Source organism: Megascapheus bottae, chromosome 6 (assembly GCF_031878675.1).
Source record: "Megascapheus bottae isolate mThoBot1 chromosome 6, mThoBot2.hap1, whole genome shotgun sequence".
Lineage (NCBI taxonomy): Eukaryota > Metazoa > Chordata > Mammalia > Rodentia > Geomyidae > Megascapheus > Megascapheus bottae.
Genome location: NC_143514.1, coordinates 71,985,766 through 72,002,407, shown reverse-complemented (window position 1 = coordinate 72,002,407; position 16,642 = coordinate 71,985,766). Strand labels below are relative to the sequence as shown.

General features: G+C 53.7%; 1 protein-coding gene across 11 annotated transcripts in view; it reads right to left on the bottom strand.

Moving 5' to 3' along the window:
• The window catches only part of Rap1gap (RAP1 GTPase activating protein), a 61,057-nt gene that overhangs the window by 15,721 nt on the left and 28,694 nt on the right, over positions 1-16,642 (bottom strand). For 7 of the 11 annotated variants that reach the window (XM_090335629.1, XM_090335618.1, XM_090335619.1 and 4 more), the window contains exons 2-6: positions 11,032-11,125; positions 4,399-4,434; positions 3,581-3,628; positions 2,699-2,737; positions 2,058-2,243 (exon numbers count right to left, since the gene is read on the bottom strand). In XM_090335629.1, coding sequence (XP_090191755.1) covers positions 2,058-2,243; positions 2,699-2,737; positions 3,581-3,628; positions 4,399-4,416 — 291 coding nt within the window. In that variant the 5' untranslated portion in view covers positions 4,417-4,434; positions 11,032-11,125. Of the gene's footprint in view, positions 1-2,057; positions 2,244-2,698; positions 2,738-3,580; positions 3,629-4,398; positions 4,435-6,089; positions 6,157-6,719; positions 6,926-11,031; positions 11,126-16,642 lie in introns of those variants that run through there. The other 4 variants (XM_090335620.1, XM_090335625.1, XM_090335626.1 and 1 more) reach the window with 2 other exon arrangements.

Below are 16,642 nucleotides of genomic sequence, written 5' to 3'. Positions count from 1 at the left end.
CCATCAAACCCCCTAGACTGCAGCTTAGGGTCCCCACCTCTATCTGCCACTGTCATTCCTTCAGCAAACTCCTTTGCCGATGACAAGCTAGGCCAATACAGTCTCCAGAATCCCATGACCTGCCAGGCCCAGCTGAGAGCTCTGGACAGCAGACACTGGACATGCCAGTGGCCTCCTCCCAGAGGCCTAGGGAGAAGGTGGAATCTGCACTACACTCTGGGTCTGTCCTCCATGGGCAGATCCAAACAGCACCAGAATTTTCTTTTGCCAGTCCTGGGCTTGAACTCAGGGCCTGGGCACTGTCCTTAGGCTTTCTCAAGGCTAGAACTCTACCAATTGAGCCTCAGCACCATTTCTGGCTTTTTTCCATGCATGTGGTACCAAGGAATCGAACCTGGGTCTTCGTGAATGCACTCTACCACTAGGCCAAACTCCCAGCCAAGCACCAGAATTTTTAAGTTAAGCCAGTACCCCTAGAACTGAGGTGAAGAGGCCACTTCTCTCACCTCTCTCTCTCTCTCTCTCTCTCTCTCTCTCTCACACACACACACACACACACACACACACACACACACACACACACACACACACACACACACACACAGAGCTGGGAATCCTATTAGCCAGAACTAGTTCAATTCCAGGCTGGTTAACTCTAAACGCTGTCCTTGAACACTTTTTGCTCAAGGCTAGTGCTCTACCACTTGAGCCACAGTGCCCCTTCCTGCTTTTTTCTGTGTATGTGATGCCAAGAAGTCGAACCCAGGGCTTTGTCCATGCTAGGCAAGCACTCTACCACTAGACCGCATTCCCAGCACCAAGTAACTTTTTTCTGAGCTTCAGTTTCCTCTTCTTAGCAGGTGCTGTCTCATACTTGTAATCCTAGGCACTCAGAAGGCTGAGAATGGAAGGACTGAGACTTGAGGGCAGTCTGGGGAGAATGTTTTTAGACCCCCATCTCAACTAATAAAACACTGGGTTTCATTCCTCGGTACCACATACTCAGAAAAAGCTGGAAGTGACGCTGTGGCTCAAGTGGCAGAGTGCTAGCCTTGAGCAAAAAGTCCAAGGACAGTGCTTAGGCCCTGAGTTCAAGCTCCAGGACTGGCAATAATAATAATAATAATAATAATAATTTTAAAAGGGGGCTGGAAACTGGGCTAACAAGCATAAGACCTTGAACTCAAACCCCAGTATAACAAATACACACATGTGCACACATACACACACACACACAAAACTAGGATAATCTCAATCTCACAAAGGGATTTCACACATATATTAACAGCTACCATTACTTGTGTGTTTAAACTGTGCGGGGACATGGTTCTGTATGTTCTATAGTTTTCCTCCCAGATGAGGAGGCAGGCTTAAGGTGATAAAATAATTTGCCTAGGAAAAGCCTTGAGGCTTGGAGCACATGATGCACACAGATACAGTACCCACATGGCATCTAACACGGACGGCCCCACACCGTACCTCCTCTTGGGCATCCTCAACTTCACCCTTCAACATCTTCAACACCCTTGGGCAACACTGCCAAGCCGTTGAAGGCAGGGCCTCAGCCCTGGGGCTGGGGTGGCATCAGTCTAAGTCAAATCACCCCACTACCTGCTACCTCGACCTCCGACCCCTCCCAAGCAGGGCTGGTTCTTCTCTGTTGCTGTGTACCCAGTACCCAGAGCAGACCAGGTACACAGCTGGTGCTCATTATGTGCTCAACCCCTCAGGCACTTACTTTGTTCCAGATGTCATTTAAATGGCCTAAGAGGAATTGTCTCATTAAAGCCTCAGGCACCTTCATGATGATATTATCATCATCATCATCTTTATGGGGAAACCGAGGCACTCTGCCTGGTGCCCCAGGGCACAGGTGACCAAAGCCAGGATTCACACCCTACTGATTCCTGCTGCTCACCACTGCCCTCTTACTGCCTTCCATGATAAATACTGAGTGAATGAGTCCACATGCACACTCCCTGAAACTCAGGCAGGCCCCAGACTAAGGGTCTAGCTCCCATGAGGCTGGATGTATCCCACCCCAGCTGGCCACACACCTTGCCGAGAAAGTGCTTCCGGTAGATGCGGGCTGTGGGGTTGCACTCCAGCTTCACCTTGGTGGTGGGTGACTGCAGCGGCTCTGTCTCAGGAATGCTGGTGATCTCATGGTTGGTGCCTTCAATCCAGTAGCCCCCGAACTGGGGCAGCAGGATGAGGGGGAAGGGCCCCTCACGCCCCAAAACCTGAAAGGAGACTCAACTGGGAGCCACCCCATATTGTGCTTCACTTTGAGCTCCAGGGCAGCCTCTCAACTCTAACCCAGGCCCACTGCTGTGTCTACGGGTGGGCCTGGAGTTCATATCCATTCCCTCTGGGGAACCCACTCCTCCCAAGACCTCAGCAGCTCCAAGCCCCATGTCCCAGTAACAAAGGGTGGGCATGTGGGCAGGTGAGTGAGCTGGGAGCTGTGGCCTTGGCAGGACCTTTAACTATTTGGCCCAGAAGGCCCAAGGGTTCCAGTCTCTGGTGTGAAGGCCCACGCCTTGTCTCCAGCCTGTAAGCAGAGCCCCATGGAAGGCCTATAGGTCAGGCTCTAGGAGGGAGGAGGCCCTAGATGTCCAGATGTTCTGCATGAGGGCTTCCTGGGGCCCACAGTAAGGACAGCAGTGGAAGCGGGGCGCGGGGTCCAGCCAGGTACCTCGTGGACGCTCGGGTAAGGAATGTAGTCCTCCTCCGTCTGCAAGACACAAGCAGGGAAGGAGTGAAGCTAGGTGGACACGGTCCGTCCAGCCAGTGCCTCAGATGGACCAGAGGTCATATCTATGGCCTCAACCCCCTTTTACAGATGGGGCAGGGACTGACCTTGGGTTGACCCAACAAGGCTGGGGTGAGACAGTGAAGCTCACTGAGCCTGCTTTCTTCAGCTTTCTGAAGGAAAAGGAAGCTCACACCAAGGAAATCTCCAGACTGCCTGGAGAGCTAGACAACTTCAGGCTGCCACTCCTGGGATTCAGATGCAGCTGTGTCCCTCACCCTCACCCTCACTGAGTAGTGTATGGTAGTTGGTCTGAGGTTCACACTGAGAACCCTACTCCTAAACAGCACACAGAGCTTAGATCCACCAACCTCGGTGTCTTGCCCCACCCCTCAGCTCCAGCACTCACCTCCCAGGGGGCCTGGGGGCCTGGGATCCTGAATCACCGGGAGCCACACCCTTTGAAAAGGGGAGTTACTGTATCCCCATGGAAAGAGCCTGCCAGAGCAGGAGCTCAGACACAGCTGAGTGCCTCTTTCTGGATAAGGGCTTCAGCTTTGGATGGGGCAGCCTGGTGGGGCAGGGGAGTGTGGTGGGCAGGAGGCAAGAGGAACTGGCCTGCAAACCTCAGGCCTGCAGCAAAGGAGCTTCTAGAGCCCAAGGCCCAGGTGCCCTGCTCACTCAGAGCCGGTACCTGGAAGGCTGGGACTCCTTCACCCTTGGGCTGCTGGGGCCACACTTCACAGACCCCCCCATCCCAGCAGGGGGCCTGTGGCCCACAGATCCTAACCCCCACCCCCAGCAAGGGGTCCGGGGTTCTTCTACCTTGAGGGGTGGTGGGAATGAGCATCGCTGTTCATCCATCCTGCTTCCCTGCAAGAGAAGATGACATCAGTACACTCTGCCATGCCCCCTGCCAAGTGTCCACCCTGCAGGAGGCTAGCCCTGCCTGTGTAGAAGTGAACCCCTGGGGGACACAATGAGCATGGGGATACACCCAGGCAGGGTGCTGGCGAGCTCACTCCTCAGTCACTCTCTGGAGTGCTGGTGGTAGCCACAGGAGCGGGGAGGGGCGAGGAACTGTGCAGGGGAGGAGAGATATGCTGGGAGTGGGGGCAGGGGTGCATGTGCAGGCCCCTGTGAGTGTAGGGAGGGGTGTGCACATCAACAGCAGATACGCAGAGGGGGAGGAGGCAGAGAGTCAGGGGAGTCAGGGCTGAGAGAGGCAGAGAGGGGAAGGGAGGGAGGCGGCGGGCTGGGGAGGGTGAGCTGACATCAGAGAAAGCTCCTGAGGTTTCTTCAAGACGTTCCTCCCCCTCCACCCCATCCCAATACACAACCATGCAACCTAACAGGCAGGGCTGCACCTCAACCACCTGCAGCATAACCTCTGGCCTGTAAGCTCTGGCATCTGTTCTGTATGAGGGTCCCATAGAGCCTGTGATGCCCCTCTGAGGGTGTGTGGGGAAACCAGGTGAGGTGAGGGGCTGAGTCTGCATGAATCCCTCATCATGGAGGAGGCAGCCTTCCTGCAGACAATCAGAGGCTGCTGGTCTGGACTGAGAGGTGCAGAGCTGGAGATAATGACAGAGCCCCAGCAACTAGCCTGACAGCTCCTGCACAGGCTTCTCTCCCATCCTCACCTGCATCTTCTCAATCATTTCAAACAGATCTGTGTTCTGCAACAGAGGTAAGAGAGCAAGGTCAGTCCTGAGGGAGCCCCACTGATCCAGCCCACCAGTACCCTCAAACCCAACCGGCAATCAAGGCACAAGGCAGAAAGAGGGAGTACGGAGACACTGTGGAGTACTGTGTATACAGAAACCCAGTGCCGAGAGTCCAGAGCCCCAGGTCCTGAGTCCCAGGCAGATGGCCATTTAGTCAACTTCCTTCAAGGAGGAAGCTACTGTCTTGGGGCAAAGCTGGACTTCTCTCCTATGCCCAAAGTTGGCAGTGCCAGGATTGGCACAAGAGCCTCAAGTTCCAGCCTTCCAGATGAGCCCAGCCAGGATCCCAAGGACAGTTTGTGGTAACTTCTCCTGGATGAGGCCATAGGTGTCAGTGTCTTTCCTCACAGCCCACAGTATGAGCTGGGGCTCTTTGGGAACAGGATGCTGGGTTACCTACTGAATCTGCTTGTGACCCCACATGCATCCCTTTGTGCCAAGACAGCTTGTCCCAAGGCTGGCCTGGGCACATGTGGAGTTAATCTCCATCTGCCAGCTGCTTGGCAGCACAGCCCCCTCCAGCGCCAACTCCCTAGGAGCCTTCCTGGAAGCCCGCATCCCTGCATGCTGGGAGCTGGCAGGCTGGGGACCAGGCCTGGGAAGCCCGCCGGATGTACAGGATGGAGTCCTCCCCCAGCCCTTCCAAGCTTGGGAGAAAGGTCCTGCTGCCCAGAGGGAGCACCACAGGATCCTACACATTGCTGTGAGGTGGAGCACCAGGAAGCACATGTGTGCATACACAGTCTCTCTCCCTCCTGCTCACAGATGGGCCTGCACACCCATATTTAAACAGTCTCACTGCACCAGGTATATATTTTATGTACTAAGAAACACACACACTGGGCACAGTAAGCCTTACAGCTATATACCACACAGATATACCTGTTGTTTTCTGAGTTCCACAACACACCTCCTTACACACACATGTTCATGTACCTGATACATACACAAATACAAACCCCCACCTGTGCAGGCCCACAACCCAGTGGGCCATGCTTCTGAGAACAGGAGACAACCTGACACACACAAAGGCAGGCAGGGGCTCAAGGAAAAAGAGGGAGCCTCATGCACCACTGCAAGCTCCGTCCCCAGGAAGTAATCACATACACCAGGCAGGCACCATCCACCACTAAGAGAGTTATGAAAAAAGGGAGACACATTGCGACTGCAGGAATGAGCGGTCCTGGGGAGGGACCCAGGCCTGTGCCTCACACCCACCTGAGTATATATGTGCGCATACACACACAGGTTTGGGAAAGGTCATGCGACACCTACTATGTGCCCACACTGTCCTCAGAACAAAATCCAGCCTGTGAAGTCTACTCAGAAGAACCCAAGAAACCCTGACCCTTGGTCACCTATGGCCACACCTGGTACCTCTGAGTTTGGAAAAGGCCATCCCATGGACAGATCTTTCTCTCTCTCTCTCTCTCTCTCTCTCTCTCTCTCTCTCTCTCTCTCTCTCTGTCTCTCTCTCTCTCAATCTCTCTCTCTCTCAATCTCTCTCTCTCTCTCTCTCTCTCTCTCTCTCTCTCACACACACACACACACACACACACACACACACACACACACACACACACCTGTAATCCAGGAGACAAACACACCTGTCAACCTGATGGGGACAGCAACACTGCCATCTGTTCTCTTCAGGTCAGCCATGGAGCCTCCGACCTGCTCAAGGTGGCCAAACAGTCAGGCATAAGAGAACATGACACCCTGCTGTGCCAGGAATCACAGCCACATAAACACTGACACATGGGACAGTCACCCAGAATGTACACACCACACCAGGTAACACCCACAGTTCCAGCCTCAGCAGGCGCCTTGGGGGACACATAGCTAGGGAAGGCTCCAGTGGTGTGGGCCTCCATGGGGTGGCTGCCTCCTCTGAGGGTGCCACCACAAAGTTACACCGTGCCATTCAGAGCCTCTACCCCAGGAAGGGAAGGCAGAATGGGGTCCCAAGAACACTCACACTCACACACACACTCACACTCACACACACACACGCAGGAGTCACTGCAGCCCAGGGTCACAGGTTCCTTGGACGCTGCAGAAAGAGCCCGGGATGTGTCCTGTGGCCTCCCAAACGCAGCACCCTCCTCCCCACCTCCCCGTCGAGGAGCCTCCTACACCGGCCGGACTCGGGCACAGCCCACGGGGCTCCGGAGAAGTCGGGCTGACCCGGCCCCGGGTCTCCGCCTCGGCCAGGCCGCCCCGACCGGGGTCCTCACCTGCCAGCCGGCCCCTGCAGGCAGCGAGCCCCTCCGCGGACGGCCGAGGGGCGCCGGGGGCCGCGGCTGCGCCATCCGGAGTCCAGTCTGACCTCGGCCCCCGCCCCGACTCCACTCCAGCTGCTCCGGCCCTCGCGCGCCCCCCGGCCCGGGCCCCCGCAGCCCGAGCTCCGGCTCCCGCGGTGGCGGCGGCGCAGCCCTGCCAGCCCTGGGCTCCCGAGGCGGCCGGCTGGAGGGGCGGGGCGCCAGGTACGGGCGGCGCAGGGCGGGGCTGCGGCGGCAGGGGCGGGGCCTGGACACAGAGGCCCCGCCCCCAAGCAGCCCGGGACCTGCGCCTGCGCACTGGAAGACTCGGGCCTGGCCGCTGCCCCGGGGAACCCCTCCTCTGCTACCTTTCCAGACTTCCTGCTCTCACTTCAGGGCCTGAAAGAAGAGGTTCTTGGGACAGGAGGAAGAGCACTGGACTTAGAAGACAGGGATTATCTTGAGCCCTTACTTAATGCTTGGCTTTCCTTATCTGGCCATAATGCAGGGTACACAAATGTCACCCCCAATATGCGGATGAGAAAATTGATTTCAAGAGGTGGTATTGTTTGCCCAAGACGGCAGAACTAGGAAAACCAGAAATCCATGGAAGGGTCCTGGGTTACTTTTGGAGTTCTCTTCTCTCCTCACTTTTTTGCACCCCAGTGATGGACAGTTGCTGGTCAGTGCCCTCTGTCTTCAAGCCTATGGCCCTGGGAGAGACTGCCACGTTGACTTCAGCGGGAGGACCGCCAAGACCCCACAGTATGGAGAAGGGGGCCCAAGCAGCTCTCCCCATCTGTAAAATACAAAGCTTCTGCAGCCCTTCCAGCGGACCTTGCTGTCCTGTGCAACCCTTTAAAGGCAGCAGGCTATGCTTCCTGGGCTTTGACCACCCCAGAGGCAGGGCTACCCACCAGCTCAGGGCCAGACTTCCCAGAAGTACTGCCCTCCCCCCTATACTCCACCCCCCAAGGCTTCTGGAAGGAAAAGCAGTCCTTTCCTTTCTCCCCCGCACCTGGCCCTGGGTCAGGGTTGAGGCCAGAGAGCCAGCGGTGGGGAACTCCAGAGATGTATGTTCCAGACACGGAATAGCTTTGGTTTTAATAATTAACGGCAGCAAATATTGATTTACACAGCCACTTCCAGGCCCGCACGTTTCCGGGTACCCATTGAGATGCAGCCAGAGGAGCATCCATTCCCACACTGGCCCTGGGGGAGAGTGAGGTCTGCTTGCCTTACCTACAGTGTGTGTGTGTGTGTGTGTGTGTGTGCAGGAAGGTATGCGCATGCGTACATGCAGCTCTCTACAGAAATGCCTGTGAACCCAAGCCTGGCTGTGGCTATGTTTGTGTGCAAATATGCACTACACTTCTAGAGTGTGTGTGTGTGTGTGTGTGTTTGCCAGTGCTGGGGCTTGAACTCAGGGCCTGGACACTGTCCCTGAGCCTCTCTGTGCTCAAGACTTGTGTTCTACCACTTTCCAATTTTTTCTGTTTATGTAGTACTGAGGAATCAAACCCAGGGCTTCATGCATGCTAGGCAAGCCAATAGCCACTAAGCCACATTCCCAGACCTGTATGGGTATGTTTATGCATGAGTATCATACATCTTTGTGTACAGGTCTGAATACATTTCCAGTCAAGCACCTGTGTCTGTGACCATGCCTGAGCCTAGCTGGGGGTAGGCTGGGTATGACATGTGTGCAGACTTCACCCCAAAGTGGAAAAATCCCCACAGGGAGTGGGAGAGTGCTGGGCAGTTCAGGTCTGTTTAAATGTAACTTCCCAAAAAGAAAGGACTGCCCCCTGGAGTGTTCTGCCCAGCCCTGGCAATGGAATAATGCTGATAACTGCTTAGCTTCCCAATTTCTTCTTTCCAAAGATGTTCACCGGCATTGCCCAATGGCAAGCTGGTAAGGTGGCAGAAAAGAGGCTGGTTGTCAGCTCTATAGTGAACAAGGAAACAGGTCGCAGCAGATAGGGATTTACCAGATAGCACAGGGAGGTCACTTCAAATTAGTTCTGTCAGTATTGTAAGTATGCGCAGATTTAGGGGGACGAGGGGAGAAATGGAGAGTGTGTTCCAGGCCTGGTTTCCCTCAGCCTGCCACTGGCTTGCTGGGATCCTTAGTATCTGAGCCTGGGTTCCCCCCTCAAAGGCAAAGGAAGATCCACAGAATGTGGCTTTATTCCTAGGAGGAGGTGGGTTGAGAGGATGGGAAAGTTTGGAGCCCACTGTCTAGCCTGAGTTGTCACAACTGAAGACTGCCAGCCAGCCTGGGAGGAAGCTAGGAAGCCTGAAGTCAGTGCTAACCAGGAAGGGGCACCCTGGGGCTGTCTGCTTGACAGTACTCAGGCAATGGGGTGCTCGAATCCTCCTTCCCAGATGGGAAAACTGAGACCTGGTGGGGGCAGGGGGGGGCGGGGAGGCAAGCAATAGTCCAAGGGCATTCAGCACTCATGAGAACCAGACTACTCCCAGAATGCTCAGAGGAGGACTGGGAGCCTCATTCATGAGCCAGCTGCTGGAGTGAGCAGCATGCCATCAAGTCTGTCTTCCTGCCAAGCCCTGTGACCCAGTCCTGAACTGGGTCAAGGCAGAGAAGGCAGAAGAGGGTTTCATGAGCCCCTTTCTACTGCCAACAGTATTCTTCCTTGAGAGCTCCATAGAGGTGACTGCCCCACCTGCGCCCCACTCCCTGATCATCTGCCCTTCCAGCCTAGGAAGAGTGCCTGGCCCTTGTTCCAAGCTGGAGCAAGGAGCTTGGCAAAGCCCTCTCTGCTCTTTTCTGGCTGTGTGACCTTGGAAAGATCCCAGTACTTCTCTGAACATTTGGATTCTCATGTGTAAGCTACCTACCCACCAAGGTTTGCCGTAAGGAGCCAGAGGCAGAATGGAAAAGTGCAGAAGGTATTAGCTCTGGATTGGACCAAGAAGGAGATGTGGTGTTTATACAATGGAATTCTATGCTACCAGCAGAAAGAATGACATCGCCCCATTCATAGGGAAATGGAAAGACTTGGGAAAAATTAAGTGAAGTAAGCCAGACCCAAAGGAACATAGGCTCCATGGTTTCCCTCATTTGTAATAATTAGTACACATCTAAGACTCTCCTAGTAGAGGATGACAATAGTTCAAAACCTAGATACATAAGGTCATATAGGATGAAACTAAATGAAAGGAACTCTAGGATATGGAAACAAGAGCTTTATCTTGAATGATTGTTGTCCTTCATGTACTATGTTATTTCTCTTCTCTTTTATTGCCCTTATTGTTAATCTCATATTGTTACTGTATCTGACTTTGTTACCTGGTATATTGTATATACGCTTATTTGTTTACTTGAAATAGGAAAGGGAAGGGGGGATCAAGATGATTGGGAGGGCGTGTTAGGAGGGAAATGGGAACAAAAACATGAGAAGGAGTATCAATGTGTGAGAAGTAATGCACCTACTACCTGACGAATGTAACTGCAACCCCCCTATACATTATCAGGACAATTCAAAGAAGAAGAAGGAGAAGGAGGAGGAGGAGGAGGAGGTATTCGCTCTGCATTGGAGAAGTCTTGGGCTGGATGCTCTGGTCAGACACCAGGCTGGCCCCATTACACCCAACCAATTTTGAGCGGGTTGACAATTTTCATGGGCCTTCATTTCCTCCACAGCAACCCGATACTAATGAGAGTTGCCTGGCATGACTATGGGGGCATGAAATGAGATACTGCATGTACAGCACTAAGCACTCATCTGGCACGGAGTAAATCCCATGGAATCCTAGCAGGCATTCCTGGCATTTGACAGTCTGCAGAAGGTACATGGTTATTTATCGTTGTGCCAGGCCACAGCTCCTGGAGGATGAGGCTCTGTGTCCAGTGGCTTTCTGGCCTCTAGTGGCCTAGTCCCAGGTTTGTCACTAACTAAATGTTGGAAAAACTTTGGACTTCATAATAACTGGAAGTGCCTCTTTCATGGGATTCTTTAGATGGGCCAGAGAATGGTCTGGGCTTCTGGATGGGGACTTTTTAATGTAACTCTCAGGCTACCTGAGGAACCTGTGCTGTTTCCACAGCCCCCAGAAATGCTGGTAAGGAAGGCAAGGAAAAAAAAAAAAAAACTGCTTGGCCTTTTTTACCCTTAGTTGTCTAACTTCCCCACACAGTGGTCCAGACTCAGGTTCAACGGGAGAGAGAGGATGGGTCTCCTTAAGGGTGGGGGTCCTTTCCAGCAGCATCTGTCTGGCTCAGAGAGGGAGTCAAAGCAGGGGCTTCAAGAATGGTAGCACTTACCTTAGCGCGGGATGAAGCTGTGTGGGAGGGAACTAGGTCCACGGGCGACAGGTCTAATGCCTGTGGGAAGCGCTGGTTCTGTCCATCATTCCTTCTGGAGGAGAAAAGAGAATCTGAAGTCAGGAAGAGGGCTAGGTTGGGAAGATTTGGCAACCTGAGGAAGAAGTGTTACTCTCACAAGCTGAGATCAGCTAGGTACCCATGGCTCACCTGTGTAACCCTAGCTATCGGGGAGGCTGAGATTTGAGGATTGCAATTTGAAGTCGGCTGGGGCATGAAAGTTCAAGAGATTTTTATATACAATTAACTACTACCAAAAGAAAAAGAAACAAAGGCCAAAGCGGCCAGATGCCAGTGGTTCATCTGTAATCCTAGCTACTCAAGTTTCAAGCCAGCCTGGGCAGGAAAGTCTCTAAGACTCTTATCTCCAATTAACCACAAAAGGCCAGAAATGGAGCTATGTCTCATGTGGCGGAGTACCAGCCTTGAGCACAAAACTCAGGGATAGAATCCAACCTCAGAGTTCAAGCCCCAGGACCACCACCACCAACAACAACAAAAGCCAGAAGTAGAGCTGTGGCTCAACTGTTAAGAGTATCTGCTTGAGCAGAAAAGCTAAGGGACAACTGCTCAAGCCCTGAGTTCAAGCCCCAGTATTGGCCAAAGAGAAGAAGTAGTTAGAGAACTGATGGGAAGATGTGTATCATGGAAGACACACCCTCATTTCCCAGGAGAAGGAGAGAAAGGGCTTCCTGAACAACGCTGCCAAGCGGGCCCTCCTTCCCAGTGATCAGAAGACCAAGCTCTCTGTTAGGTTTCTAGCTTGAAAGTATCCATGGCCCATTCTGAAAATGGTAGACTGAGGCAGGGACACATGGTTTCTTCAGGGAGTCTGAGCTGTCTGCATCACCAGGGGGCCTCAGTTGTATAGCCTACCCCCACTTTGGGAAGGCAGTGGCCCTTGAGGCTTGAAGCTGCTAGGCAACTGCCTAGCAATAACTGCTGCTCGTGCTCAGGCCTGTCCTGTACTGAGTGTCCCCCCAGGCCTGGGAGGGCCCAGCCACACTGCTCTTTTCACATTGAGACTGTGGACCCGGATATACCTGCAGCTGGTCTACAACCGAGCAGCAGTACCTGCCTGCCTGTGACCTACCTGAACCCAAGCCTGGACCCTGCCACACCCTCTGAGGAAAGAGCAGGTCTGGTGAGGGTGAAGTCAGTGCATGTTGTCCAAAAAACCTGCCAGGGCCACCTCCGGGGTCAAAAGCAAGAAGTGCCCAGTGGTTCCTAGATCCAGGAAGCCCAGGGCTGGCGAGCAAGCCTGGCTTCCGCTGCCGAGGGCCACTCTGACGCCACTGCATCCCCACCTGGATCCTAGGGAGTGAGTCACCCTCCAGATGATGCTCAGTGGCCTGTGGCAGGCTTGAGTCAGGCAGAGTGGAGGGTGCCACACCCTGAGAGGGGTAGGGCGCTTAGGAACCTGGTTCAGGAAGGAGAAACAGGAAGTTCCAGGCCTGTTCTGAGTTCCCTCAGCCTATGGGAGAGGCCTTCAGCTCTGCTTGGCACTGGGGCCTGTTCTACCTCTCAAGGGTCTGTGCACGGCAGTGCTTAACCCCAAAGGCCAGATCTGGTATCAGCGTGGGTGAGATGTTTTCTGACACTGGCTAGCTACGTGGCTTGGGTCCATGACACACAGCTCCCTTTTGGCCTTACTCTCCAAAAATAATCATCACAGATACTGGGCAACCTGTAGGCGTTTGCTCCATGAATACCATCACATTTACTCATTCACCATCAATGCCGGCTGGTCCAATTGGAACCTCATGAAATACTGGTGGAATGAGAATGAGCACTGGCAGTAGGGAATCACTGAAGGGTTGTGAGCAAGGGAGGTGCAGGACAGAGGAAGGACTGGAGATGGAGTTGAAGGCTAGAGAGAGGCCCACACATAGGCAGGCAGATACACTGAGGTGTGTGTGAGGGACCGTGGGGAGTCCCATCACGTGTCTGGAACAGATATTATGCCCTCACAACAGATTCCCACTTTCACGGAGAAACTGAGGCTTAGAAGCAGTGAAGCCCCTTGCTCTGCCATGTGGGTGACAGAACTGGAATTTAAAATACAAGGATGAGAGCCTGGTGCTGCTGGCTCACGCCTGTCATCCCAGTTACTCAGGAGGCTGAGCTCTGAGGATCAAAGTTTGAGACCAGCCTAGGCAAGAAAGTCCATGAGACTCTTATCTCTAATTAATCACCAAAAAGCTGGAAGCGGAGGTGTGACTTTATTCCCAGGAGAGGGAATAAAGCTAAGGGATAGAGCCCAGGCTCTGGCTCCTCCTGTACCCACACAAAAACATGGATGATGTCTATGAGGTCGGGTGGAGAGTGGAGGTGGCAGGTCAGGAAACCCTGGGTTGAAGCCTGGGTGAAGATGGGTGCCTTTGCCAGATGGGATCACTGACCTGGCTGGGAGTGTGTTCACCCATGTTCAAGCTCTGAGTGCCACACTTCCATCTGCCCTAGGCTCAGACACGGGCCTCTGCAGGCTAGGCTGGTGGCCACTCCTAACACACCCAGTCAGGGCCCCCCTGCTCCCCAGATCCTGTGTCCTCCACCTTTAGCACTGCCCATGTTGAGCAGGGTCCCTCTAGGACCCTGTCCCAGGCTCTCACCCTGTCCTGACTGTTGGCCAGAGTCCTGTCCTTCCTCCACTCCCCACAGCTGAGCTGTAAAGGGCCGGTGAGGGAAGAGTTTCAGGTTAGAGAGGAGGAGGAAATAATTCCCAACCCTGAAGGGGTAAAAGACTGACAAAAATTAACCAGAGCCTATTTTTTTTTTTTGCTAGTTCTGGGATTTGAACTCAGGGCCTGAGCATTGTCCTTGGGCTTTCTCAAGGCTAGCACTCTGCCACTGCAGCCACAGCACCATTTCTGGCTTTTTCTGTGTATGTGGTACTGTGCAATCCAACCCAGGGCTTCGTGCATGCTAGGCCAGCACTCTACCACTAGGCCACACTCCTGCCCCCTACTGGCTTTTATTTAATCCTCAACTCCTACAGGGGCTCAGCATTAACCCCTGAGGTCCAGAGGCTTTCTTAAGTGAGCAGGCATTGAGCAAAGACTTGTGGGAGGACTCTGTGGCCAAGAGCTGAACTCTATAATGTAGACCCAGCTGAGAGGGCTCAGGGTCCTCAAGGCCAGGCCCAGCAGGCCTGGCAGGCTTGCTACCTGCAGCTCTGCACTAAAGATTTCTCACCTGTGAACTCTGAATCCTCAGTTTTCAAAGAAGGTAATGAAGAAAGAGGTTCTATAACTTGTCCAAGTCTAAAGATGCAAACACCAGACCATCTGGGTGAAGATGCGATGTGCCTAACACAAATCCCACATTAACTCAGAAACAGTAGTTATGCGATGAAAGCTTTTTTTTTTTCTTTTCTTTCCCCTGTGGGGCTTGAACTCAGGCACTGTCACTGAGCTCTTTTTGCTCAAGCTAGTGCTCTATCACTTTGAGCCACAGCACATTTCTGATGATGTTTTGGAGATAAGAGTCTCAGAACATTCCTACCCAGGCTGGCTTTGAACTATGATCCTCATATCTCAATCTCCTTAGTCACCAGGTTTGCCAGTGGCCACGTTCAACTTTGTAGTGGATAATAGGAGATAAAAATGTTGCAGATGGGCCGGGAGTTTGGCCTAGTAGTTGAGTGCTTGCCTAGCATGCATGAAGACCGGGGTTTGATTCCTCAGTACCACATACATAGAAAAAAAAACAAACAAAATAAAAGCTAGAAATGGTGCTGTGGCTCAAGTGGTAGTGCTCTGGCCTTGAGAAATTCCAAAGACAGTGCCAAGGCCCTGAGTTCAAGGCCCAGGACTGGCAAAAAAAAAAAAAAAAAAAAAAAAAGAATGTTGCAGACTTCCCTCCTTGGGGTGGCGCTGAACCACAAATCCACAGATCTCAGTCTATTGGGTAGCTAAGATTGCAGGCAGAAGCCACTGGCCTGGCTTCAATAAAAGCTTTTGAAGAAATTAATGAACTTAGCCTTTCTTTCCCGTCCCCTCCCCTCAGCCTTCCTCCTGCTTGCCATATGCCTGCCCTATCCTCCTAGACGCTCCCCCCACCCTTTCTGCCTCTAGCCTCTGCACACGCCCCAGCATGGTCTCCGCCCCTCCTCTTCATGACTCTCTGACCTGTCTCTCCTCTCCCACCGCTGTCTCCTCCGGGTCTCTTCCATTGTGGTCACATGGAGTCTCCCAAGTCTCTGTCTCCGACTCATTTCTCCAAAAACCTTCCCTTCCCTTCTGACTCAGCTTAAGACACCCTGCATCCTTCCTGTCTATACCCACTGCAGCAGGGGAGGGCCCCGAGCATGCCAGGCTTGTGGGAGCTGCTCGCCCCCAACTAGGACCTATCTCCTCTGCAGCCAGCACCTGTAGTTCCCAAACCAGCGTTTCATTCCATCCCCGCACAGCTTTTGGAGGTTTGACTTCATCTACCTTTTGTCCAGATGAGAAACCGAGACTCAGAGAAGCCCGGGGTCTCGCAGTAGAGAAGCGGCAGGACTGACACTCATCTGAGTTCCCTCCACTGCTGACAGCCCAGCTCCCCTCAGCTCAGGCCCCCAGCTCTGCTGCCTGCCCCCCCGCTCCTGGTGGCCTCTTATTACAGCCGCACATCCCTGCAGCCATGGCCAGTATCTTCCTCAGGCCAGGCCTGCTCCACACAGCCTGGACACCTGCCCCCTGCCTGCCCTGACACCTCAAAAGGCAGCAGCCACCAGAGACCTGACTTGTCAGGGTCACACAGAAAGATGGAGCCAGCCTGGAGCCAGGTCAGGAACATTCCAGGGTCACCTTCAGCCACTGTGGCTGCTTGGCCAGCGGCCAGTTGGCCCAGCCTCCCTTCCCCCCCAGCACCCATCTTTTCCCAGGAAGGGTAAGGCCAGGACTGGGGGGAAGGGCCCAGCAGAAACCGCTGCAGCTCCCCGTTTCTTGGCAACTGTCACCGGGCTCCTCCTACCCCCTTATCTCTTCATCGAGGTGGCAATAATAATCACACCTCCTCCAGGAGTGCAGGAGTGTGCTTTGTACTTTTCAAAAGCCCTCTTTATCTGCTCTCCTGAGAGACTGTCACCACCACTGGCAAGAGATAAGGTGGTAGCCAGGATTCCCAATTTCCAGAGGGGTAAACTGAGGCCTGGGGAGGTTAAATCTATGAGATGGCCCAGCAGGAAAAGCAGTAACTCAGAAGTCTAGATAACCCCTGAAGGGGCGATGGAACTCCAAGACCTCCCTCCAAACCCAGGGTTCCAACAGCAGGGTCTAACCCAGGCACTGTGGGAGAGTTAGCTAGGAAGGGCCAGGGGCAGGTGACAGGATGCCGCCCTGGGGTGCACCCCCTGTGAATCAGTGGAGGACCCAGGCAGGGTCCTCTCTGGTTCTCTCATCTGTAAAAGAAGAGGTGGCAGTGATGCCCCAGGGCCTCCTGAGTCTGCGGCGGGGCACAGAGTGGGGGCCACCACAGAAGCATTTCCTCTCCTGGGAACCTGAGCTTCCGAGAGCCAGGAGGGTAGCTAGGCTTTTCTGTATATAGGACCCCAATGGAGGTGGCA